Source organism: Zootoca vivipara, chromosome 3 (assembly GCF_965207765.1).
Source record: "Zootoca vivipara chromosome 3, rZooViv2.hap1.1, whole genome shotgun sequence".
NCBI classification, from domain to species: domain Eukaryota; kingdom Metazoa; phylum Chordata; class Lepidosauria; order Squamata; family Lacertidae; genus Zootoca; species Zootoca vivipara.
Genome location: NC_142586.1, coordinates 99,581,158 through 99,592,147, shown reverse-complemented (window position 1 = coordinate 99,592,147; position 10,990 = coordinate 99,581,158). Strand labels below are relative to the sequence as shown.

The following is a 10,990-nucleotide window of genomic DNA, read 5'->3' as shown; positions in this document are numbered from 1 at the left end:
AACCTGACTTATTGTCCACTCTGCCCCAATTGGAGCAAAGTGCCCTTTTCATTTCGGTGACCTCAAAAGAAACGAAAAGGGAAACATTCAAGAGGACATTGGGACATGTACAGTGCAAGCTAAAATGTTCAGAAAATTAAAGGGGAAACCACTGCTAATGGGAGAAAACAACCAACCCCTTAATGCGGCTTGCTTGTAACAGTTCCTGGCATCACCTCCTACGCTTCATCATCTGTAAGCCTCGCTTTCTCTGAAAAAAGCTGCACAGCTCCCCAAAATTATGTTAATCTTGTGCATAAGACATTGTCTGAAAGATCCATTCTCCAAATTTCCAGAAAGCTCTTTTTGTGGTCATGTGCATGCCAATACACATTTCATAATGATTTCCTTTTTCTTTTTCCTGTAACTTTTTCTTCTATTTTCAGTATGCCTGTTTAGTTGTAACTGACATCAGAGTCCTTCCTAGTGCAGCTTATGACAAGAGGTTCATAAGCAGCCATTTCAATATGAATGAGGTTCTCCTTCAGCTGCCTATAAGCCTATGAGAAAACTTGCACCCGTTTATTGTTTCCATTGGTTGTCAGCCCTTGTACAGTGGTTTACATCTTCAGAGCGTTTTCTAATACATTCATTCATTTCAGCCTGCATTCAAGCAACACACCAGTATGTACCGTTTGCCACTGTTAAAGTGTGTGTATGAAAGATTATATTTATATGTACACTAGTTTTAGGATTACATATATCTTTAATAATTTTTCTTTCACGATATGGGAATCATTTCACACAGAGATTTTAACTTTTTATATGTAAAAAAGTCTTTATTAACATTTCTAGAAGTAGAAACAGCATTCAAAGGCTTGTTGAAAATAGTTCATCTAAGGTAAAAGAAAGAAAAATCAAAAGAAGCACCCCACAATAAAACACAAGTTTGAAAAATACCACCTCTGTTTTTTTTTTCTTAGGGTAGGGATTGAAAAGAAGAAATGAAGCAAAATGTTGATGTTATACAATGATCGTAAACAGCGAATGCTACAGTCTAGGCCCCCCAGTCCTTTCATCAATTATATGCATGAGCAAGTTAGCGTCACCATTCAGCCTCAATGCATAAATGTTTGCAGGATCGTGTTCTTAAAACCCCTTCAATTAAACCCTTACGGGATAATAGGCTGCATTTGAGACACCAGCTTGTACTGACATGACAGGCAGGGAAAAGAAACAAACAACAATAATTAGTTGTTCATTTTGATATACTTGTTATCTCCTCAGAGGAAAAAAAGAGTAGAGCAATAATTTCCAGGGTCACCCGAAAAAAGTTGGCAAGTTTATCAATCTGTTATTCTTAAGCACTTTTGAAGAGACACAGAAGATTCATAGTGTGGCTATTTTTTGTGCATCCATTATTACATTTCCTATTGAATATATATATATATACATACATATACATATATATATATATATATATATTCACCTTGTTGGTGTGTGTATATATATATATATATACCTATAGAACGCATACTGATCGAAATGAGAGCTCCGTCTAAGACAAACCTCAGCCACCTCTAAATTCTTATCATTTCTTAGCAGAAATCCCATGCAGTAAGAGTCTCAATGTGAAATCCATAAAATCCATAAAAGGAGATCTACCACTGAAATACTAGGATAAATGGCTGGTTTGCATTGCCCCTGGTCTTTATCCAACACTGAGAATAGACTGCTGTTTTATCAAAAGAGGAATAAATTGCTGTTATTGTGATGTTAGCCCATCACTTGGCATTGCAATTCAGGTTTTTGTGAGAAAGAAATGTATGATCTAACTGCGACTTGACCTGTGCCTTCTGAGATCCATATAGGTGCTCTAATGGAGCATAAAAAGTGTTGAATACAAGTACATGCAAACTGGTGGCGGATAAATGCATTTGAGGAGAGCAGGGACGGGAACAGGACTTTTGTGTACAACTCAGTTTGTTAAACCGAAGATGAAAAGCAGCAAACCAAAAGGTAATTATTTTAATGTATTTCATCAATAAATTGCACAATGGACTGCATTCATATTTGAGACTACCAGAATTCTTTTCTAAAACCAGGATCGCTGTTGAGCGTTTATTATTCTTATTCTTATTATAAAAAAGATTATTTGTGTTTGATAACATAAAAAATATATATTAGGCTGTGAGTTTCTGGGAGTGCTCATTCCCCCCCCCCCAAAAAACACCCCAAACCATTTCAAGTTCTGCTTCGAAAGGCAGGTATTGTTTCTGGAATGTAAATGTTAACCAAATATGTGAATTACGTTAGGTTTGAACATATTTCGGGAGCAGGTGGGGGCGTAAAGGAAACCCCACAGCTGCTATAGCATTCAGAATTTCTCAGGCAAGGATCTATCTTTAACAAGAGGTCTGTGGAACAGTTGCAGTTAGATTTCAGTACTGATAAAGCCTCACTTTTCATTCATAGCCAGAGCACTCTTCTTGTACCTAAACAGATAATAAGTACCCAGCACACTCCCCCTTCTTGACACAACACACTGAGACTAATCACACATAATTGGAGAGGAGGAGCAGAGGGAATGGACAAGGCATTGTGTCCAGGGGACAAATGGTCAGTTTATGAGGCTTTGGTTTGAGGCAGTAATTTCTTATACATCTACAGGGAAAGGACCAAAAGAAGAAGAAGAAGAAGAAAATCACCATGTCAAAAAACATTAACTGATTAAACATTAAGCAAAGCAAGTTTGAAGCATTTCGCTCTGAAAGGGGGAGGGAAACCCATAAGGCAAATTTCAAGAAAAGCACGAGGGAGAAAGGAGGGTGGGTGGGTGGGAATCAAAATATATCATGAGGTTATATAGAATATGATGTGATGTCTGGTCTGTCCAGTTCAGTTGGTCAGGCACAACCACAGAACATATACTTTTTTTTCAAATATTAAAAGGAAAGGCTGTTGTTGTTGTTTTCTTGAAGAAACTCGGTGCGCGACGACAGCCACAAGCAGAGAGAAATAAAGCTCGCTTAAGGCTTCAAGTCTTATCAGACTTGCTTTTTAAGAAAACGGATGCACAAGTTCTAAGACCAATGTACTATGCAGCTGTGGTCTCCCTTCTGAAGAAGCAATGAAAACTTTTGCCCACTTTTGGTTATACCTAAAATGGCACATTCATATAGCTATCTATCCCCCACTCCCTGCCCTTTGTAATCAAAGCATATCCACCACATATTCTCTCAATGTTTGGTTAAAATAAGAAGATATGGGTAGTGGAGGTTTTCGTCATAAATGCTTTTTTCTTCTTTTTTCAACTGCAATTTTAAAGAGAGAGAGAGAGAGAGAGAGAGAGAGACAAAGAACAGCAATATTAGCATATTTTAATGACGTGGACACAAAATCTTATTCACTGAGACTCTTCCAGCGAATATTTGAGAGGGTTATATTGCTTATAGCAACAATTACATTTAAAAGAGGATCACAAATATGGAATAGTGTGTATATATATATATATATATATATATATATATATATATATATATATATATCACAATATATCTATCAATATCTATCTCATATATATCAATATATCTATCACAATTTTGCATGCCCCCCGTAGCTTTATAACAAAATTGTTCATGGGAAAAATGCATGCATAAATGGAATCGATAGATTCACTCCGTTGATCAGAGTTCATTCCAGTTATGTGCCGTATCTGAAATATATGAAAGCTAAAACTACAACTTAAAAGTATAAGACTACAGGACTTTTAACAGATACATCATTTAAGATCGCCAGCCATTTAGGAAGTCCTGTAATGCTTTTACACACAAGGCATTTCACCGATCTCTAAGTCATTTCAAGCCCTTAATGCAGCTCTGAGGGGTTTATGTAGTAATAATGTACAATTCAAAAATTCTTCTCTTAATACAGAATTAGTACAACCCTATCTTGGCTACAAGAATTGTGTGAAGCTCACCAACTCACACACAATGTAAAATGAATTCACTTTTCAAATAAATACTCATCTAGGTGAGTGTCCAGAAATAGTTTATTTACAAAAAAAAAACCAAACCAATTTGCTGCCTGAAAATAGTTTACTTGCTAAAGATTTTTTTTTGCCTGAAATCTCCCATAAAATTTAGAAACCTTCAATGCAGCAATTTCCTCTACAATACTGTGTGTGTATATATACTTGTATATGTGTATAGATATATTTCAGATGTAGACCAACACAAATCTGAAAGATACAAGTAAAGGAAAATTTCCCATTCCATTCTTTCCCATTCAAACAAGATTATTTTCTCTTCTGTAAGAGGACCTATATGTTTTAGCTGGGTTTTGGCATAATAATTACTAATGATATATAAGCATAGGTGTTTCCATACCCTTTTATTTAAAGAATAGGCTACCACCTATGGGAAAAGGGGGTGGGTGGGTTGTATGAACGAATGTATTTAAATTCTTATCAATATTCTTAAGAAATGGTGATTGACTTCTGAGTACCTATAACTTTAAAAACCGGTGGTTCACTTTGCTTGCAGAAGGTGACTGGTTGGGTTTAAAGAAACAGACAGCCTTTTCAGTGGATTTCTGACCTGGCATTCAAATAAATCCACTTTTTCAGCAGCCAAGGCATTTTATTTCAAAGTGACAAAAAGTACTCTGCCACCATGGATATGAGCTGACGTATGTGGCATGAACTTTCATGCCAAACCTGCCAGAATAAACAAATACTCTTGAAGGACCAACTGTCCTTTTTGCTGCTACAAATGTGTCTATTTTTTTTAATTTTGATTCTGAAATCTTCCCGTTTAGAAAACAAAAAGGAGATCCCAACACTTCCAGCTGAAGGCAGGATTTCTCTGCTTGCATTTTTCAACCTGTTTGCTGGAATGGAAACCAACAAGCAACAAATAACGTATAGAGAGAATTGGCAGGGGGTGGGGTGGAGAGAGTATCTTTTGGGGGAATAAACTTTGAATGGGCAAGGATGCCTTTATTCTGAAGTGGTTTGGGTCAGCAACCTCACTAACCCAGTGGCAATATATTGCAAACCCTCCAAAGTAAACCCCCTAAGTCTAAGAAAAACTGCTCTTGTTTAGGGATGTGGCAGATTTGTTATGCCCCCAGTACTCTTTTAACCTGAATTCTCTAGTGACCTCTGGCGGCCGGCACAAAGTATCCATTACAGAGTTTAAGCACAACCCAGACCCAGCTACGCCATTCCAGATTAGCAGGGGGATGTTAAACAAATAAAGAAATGTCACAAAGCCATGTATTACTGCAACCTGTTATCCCGCCATAAGTGCATCGGAAACATAACATTATTGTACTCATATATGCATACAGACCCATTTGCAAACAGTGCATATGTTCCAGACTGGAATATTATGCAGAGTGTTATTGCTCACATCATGGTCGCACTTCTGAGCCCAATTAATGATTGTAATTTTATGAAACGGAAAAAAAAAACCCAAACCCTCACAAACCTGCCTTTTGAAACCCATGAACGACTAAAAGCAAATTGTGAATAAAACAATTTTTCAATTTTGCAGGCAAGAGAGGGGTGGGGAGAGAGCGAGAGAGGCCTATGAGGACTGAAATAAATTATATGGCTGCTCTTAGTAGCATTATGCTTTACCTCCTAATTGGATGTAACACACTCAGACCCACGGGGTGAACAGCAGCAGCGGGAGAGGAATTCATACTGTTTACCCTTTACAGTAGCCACAATTATCAACAGCACACCATACAGATTATAAGCACCAGCCACTCATAATGTGGCATTTCAAATAGATAAGGAGAAAGGCAATATGACCATTCTTTTGACATCACATCCAGAGCGCATATTGTGGGATGTGGGGTGTGTGTTTTTTTTTAAGCCACCTCTGCTTTGTTGTATTATTCTTAAAACATGAGTAGGCATTATACAAATGCTTACATTTTTACGACTTATTTCAACCGAAGGAAAGGCACTCTTTAGGCTTCAAAACATGTACAGTCCAAAGGAGTATTTTAACATATATTTGCAAGGAAACATAATCCAGGTTTGCCAGTGTCTGTGTGCATGTGTAAACACATAAATCTCAGTTATAAGCTACATATTCTAAAGAGTTATTGACTATGTAACATGAAAACAGGAAAACATTAAATCACACATATGTTTAAAAGGGAAAGAAATAAAAAGCCATTCACACATTTTCATTAATATATATATATATATATATCTCCCTGCCTTCTGCTGTTTGGCTTCTGAACAGGATGATTTCGTGATGTGGGGGCAATTTTAAACAAAAGCACTGGCATAAAGTGTAGGAAGGGCCCAGTTTTGATTACAGGCTTGCTTTTTAACGGAAATAAAATTTCACAGCTAACAATGAGAGGTGAAAAGTTTAAGAGGCAAAGCTGTTCCTCCTGATCACTGACTGTTAATCAGCTTCATGGGTGGTTGCCTAAATCTGTGGATTTTTTTTTGTTTTTTGTTACTTGCACTACTGCCAAGATTGTAACTAATTTTCCCCCCTGTTGTAGGAGGAGGGGTGAACAACTCCCCATAGAAGGCAGCTGTGTACGAGTGACATGAAGCACTAATGCAGAGGGCAAAATTAAAATTCATGAATCTCTTCACAACCATTTGTGTAACAAGATTAAGACGGGACAGCAGAAAATAGCTGCATTATCAGGCTTCTTACAGTTCTCCAGCTGGTTACGCTCTATTCCAAAACAGTAGGGATAAGAGGATAACATGAAGCCAAAAGGAAAACGCCTCTCCTTCGTTTGGAGCAAACTCATCCTAGGGAAAGATGAGGCTTGGGAAGGGGCATATAACAAGAAAAGAGATCTGTAAGTCAATGCGCAAACTTTTAACTGGGATTTACAAATTGCAGGAAGCTTATAATAAGGCAGCAGCCAAAACCACACTATTGCAATCGTCACTTTTGGAAACCGGATAATCTGGTCCTTGCCCACATTTTTATTTTAAAAGGAAAAGGCGCCTAAAGGAGGCTGTTTAGGTTCATCAGCAATTTAGATAACGTTAAATAATGAACTAGCATTGTCATGGATGTCTGAATTTGGGGGGGAAATGAGATATCCTCTAACACTGCAGAGCTGAAATCAGGAACATGTTCAAACACCCCAATTCTCACCCAAACCTATTAATACATGCACATACATGAAGGAAGTACGTACTTTTCCTTCAGTGTGCTGCATTCATTGACTCAGCAACAGCCTCTCCTTCTCTTAACACCCCCACAAGAAGGTGATGGTTCATTGAAAACCAGAGTTGTACTATTATATGTTATCTTCAGTTCCTAACATACCTCAGCAGCTGCATCGTGCAAATGGCAGGCAGTGCCTTGCAGAGTAAGAACACCAGGCCCATCTAGTCCCACCATCCTGTTCTCACAATGGCCAACCAGGTGTCCCTGGGAAGCTCACAAACAGGAATTGAGGGCAACAGCACCATCCCCACTTATCTTCCCCAGCAACTGGCACACAGAAGCATACCTTGCACATAGAACGTAGCCCCCTCTTCCATTAATTTGTCTAATCCTCTTTAAAAGCCATTCAAACTGGTGGCCATCATTATATGGCCACCAAGCCACTTAGGATGCTTCCAGCCTGATGTTTATTGTGGGATCAGGTCTCCTCGTGAATGCAATTTTTTTTTTTTGCAGCATCCACATGTCATTGGCATCAAAACGCTACTGTGCATCCCCACCCACTTTAATAAAAAACATATTGCCAATGTCCCGCTAGTGATATCTGAATTTGTTGTTGTTTAGTCGTTTAGTCGTGTCCGACTCTTTGTGGCCCTATGGACCAGAGCATGCCAGGCACTCCTGTCTTCCACTGCCTCCCGCTGTTTGGTCAGACTCATGTTGGTGACTTCGAGAACACTGTCTAACCACCTCGTCCTCTGTTGTCCCCTTCTTCTAGTGCCCTCAATCTTTCCCAGCATCAGGGTCTTTTCCAGGGAGTCTTCTCTTCTCATGAGGTGGCCAAAGTATTGGAGCCTCAGCTTCAGGTTCTGTCCTTCCAGTGAGCACTCAGGGCTGATTTCCTTCAGAATGGATAGGTTTGATCTTCTTGCAGTCCATGGGGCTCTCAAGAGGCTCCTCCAGCACCATAATTCAAAAGCATCAATTCTTCGCTGATCCGCCTTCTTCATGATCCAGCTCTCACTTCCATACATCACTACTGGGAAAACTATAGCTTGAACTATATGGACCTTTGTTGGCAAGGTGATGTCTCTGCTTTTTAAGATGCTGTCTAGGTTTGTCATTGGTTTTCTCCCAAGAAGCAGGCGTCTTTTAACGGTGCAGCTGCAATCAGTCATCGGAGCCATCCTGCACGGGCTCAGACAGCCTTGGTGCCTTCTCTTGCATTTACCCCCTTCTCCAAGCCTATGCAGCTTGGGACCCTCCAAAGCAAATGCAGCCCACTAGCAGCCACATAACGCAGAGTGCATAACAAGCTTCCCCTCCTTCCATCAAGTCCCTGATGGGCTGCTGGCATGCATGACTGGTGGGTTGTGTTCAGCTTGGTGCATTACAAGTTGTGTCGTGCCCCCACCTTTGTTTTTTGCTATCACAAAAGTGGATGCTTGTTTCCAGGTGGACCTAATTTTCACATGGTGAACAATGCTTTGTTTCTTTATCTAAAGAATCCTTACTCTGCTCTTCAGCCATAAATGGCTCCAAGAGTGGCTTACAGATTGCTAACAAACAAGTCAGACCTGTCCATAGACGTACAATGCAAAAAAGACATGAAGACAAAGTGAGAATTGATTGGGAGGGTGGATGGAAGGGAGGAGGAAATAAGCAAACTCAGGTACACATTCCTAGCAACAAGTTCTTCTAATTCCCAGATGGGGTGGAGAGGAGGACCCAAAAGTTGCAGATCTTTCAGCTGCAGGTAGAATGGTCCTGGCTTCCCTTCTCTTCCCTCCTGACTGCTGCCGGGTGGAAGTTAGGTGCTGCTTGTGCAATAGCATAAAGTTGTTTCAAGAAGAGGATTATCTCCAGTGGTGGCAGGCAAACAATTTGCATTTCGGGAAATACTAACCCAAATATTTTGCATAATTCCAAGACATGTAGAAGGCAAAAGAAGTGGATGAAATGGGATTACTTGCAGTGTATTGACACACCTTGTATTTGTGAAACCTAATATGGAAGATCTGCTTTTGCTTCTGATAGCGTGGACCGGGAATATGTTGCAAAATCGGGAAACGGGTGTGTCAGATTCTTCTAGAAGTCTTAAATAAAGGGGAAACGCCTCTTGAGATTTTAACACAGGAGTTACACCCAGAAGCCCCTTTCACAACCAACTCCATAACAAACAGAAATCCTAGTTGATTACCCAGGAAAAGTAACTTTTGTAGTCCTGGTGAACCCACCACAATGAATTCTAGAATCTTGACAAACCTTCCCCAAACCTGGTTCCCTCCAGATGTTTTGGACTACAACTTCTATCAGCCCCAGCAAACAAGGCCAATGGGATTTGTAGTCCAAAACACAGAATATCTCTCTTTGACACTGCAGGGGGATAGATAGGATAAACAGCCTCAGGCTAAAGCTGGACAGTGACATTGACATGTAACTCTGGCAGTTCAAGCTCTGGCTCTTTAAGGAGCTGCAAAAGCTGAGACAAGAATGGCTTGTGTGACTGCTTGTAAGTTCTATCCGTGGGTAGATCACTGAACATAATGCAAGAGGAGCTGTCCTATTGAGTCCACCATGCTATTTTCAACAAGGAGGCAAACCAGATACCTGCAGGGAACACACTAGCAACTGGTGATAAATGACATCCTGCTTCCAAACCTGGGGATTCCTTTGGGCGGCTGTGTCTAATAATAATAATAATAATAATAATAATAATAATAATAATAATAATAATAATAATAAATTTAATACTCCGCCCACTCTGGGTAGCTTCCAACAGAATATTAAAGACACGATAAAACATCAAACATTAAAAACTTCCCTAAACAAGGCTGCCTTCAGAAGTCTTTTAAAAGTAGGATAGTTGCTTATTTCCTTGACATCTGATGGGAGGGTGTTCCACAGTGTGGGTGCCACTACCGAGAAGGCCACCTGCCTGGTTCCCTGTAACCTCACCTCTTGCAATGAGGGAACTGCCAGAAGGTCCTCAGAGCTGGACCTCAGTGTCTGGGGTGAACGATGGGATTGTAAAGCCCACAATATATTTACCTAAGCTAGTGGCCCTCAGCACATCGTGCTGCATCATACTTTGTGTGAAGACCTATTTTCTCTTTTGCCTGCTCTGAACCTTCTGCCAGTAAGTTTCATTGGATGAACCTGGACTCTAACATATTTTCTACTACAATTCCCCTGTTTTCTTCTGAAGTACAATTTAGTTTAGCTTTTCCTCATGGGGAAGTTATATAACAGCTCCCTCACTGGCCTATGGATCTCAGACGCTGACCTTGCTGCAACTGTCCTATTCTGGCTTCAGGATGCAGGTGGATTGATCCTTGTTGTACAGTATCCAAGTATGGACACCATATTAAGCCTGGGCTTGACCATGGCATTTCCAACATGAATGTTATTTGCCATGCCTGACCTTGTGGGGAGTTTTGAGCCTATGGACCGCATTCGTGTGTTAGAACGAAACAACAGTGGCTGAAATAGCACTGCATTGTGAAAACTGTCTGGCCTGCTCCTTCATGCATGTGGCTTTTAGTTGACTGTGTCAAATATTAGATAAATGAACTTATGAGCCAACAGCAGCCATTAGGCAGAGAGAAAACCGTGATGGCAGCTATTTAATGCACCATTATGAAGACACTATACTGCTGAGCCACTTGACCATTTCAGCTCCACCTGTACTTCCTGGCTTAAGACAGAGAGGAAGCCATGAAAGGAGCTGCTCACATTAGCACTGTGGCGTCTTTCCATGTGGCAGCAATATGGTGGTTGCCTCTTACATATTCCTTTCTGCATAGCTTAGTTTGAACTGGGGCTCCGTTCAGGCACAGAGAATC

At 40.1% G+C, this 10,990-nt stretch overlaps 1 protein-coding gene across 1 annotated transcript in view; it reads right to left on the bottom strand.

Annotated features, from left to right (window-relative positions):
* Nucleotides 1-809: 809 nt before the first annotated feature.
* The window catches only part of CAMKMT (calmodulin-lysine N-methyltransferase), a 231,503-nt gene continuing 221,322 nt past the window's right edge, over nucleotides 810-10,990 (bottom strand). Inside the window, exon 11 of the mRNA XM_035111192.3 lies at nucleotides 810-3,293. Within this exon, the coding sequence (XP_034967083.1) occupies nucleotides 3,219-3,293 (75 nt within the window). The 3' untranslated portion in view covers nucleotides 810-3,218. The remainder of the gene's footprint in view (nucleotides 3,294-10,990) is intronic.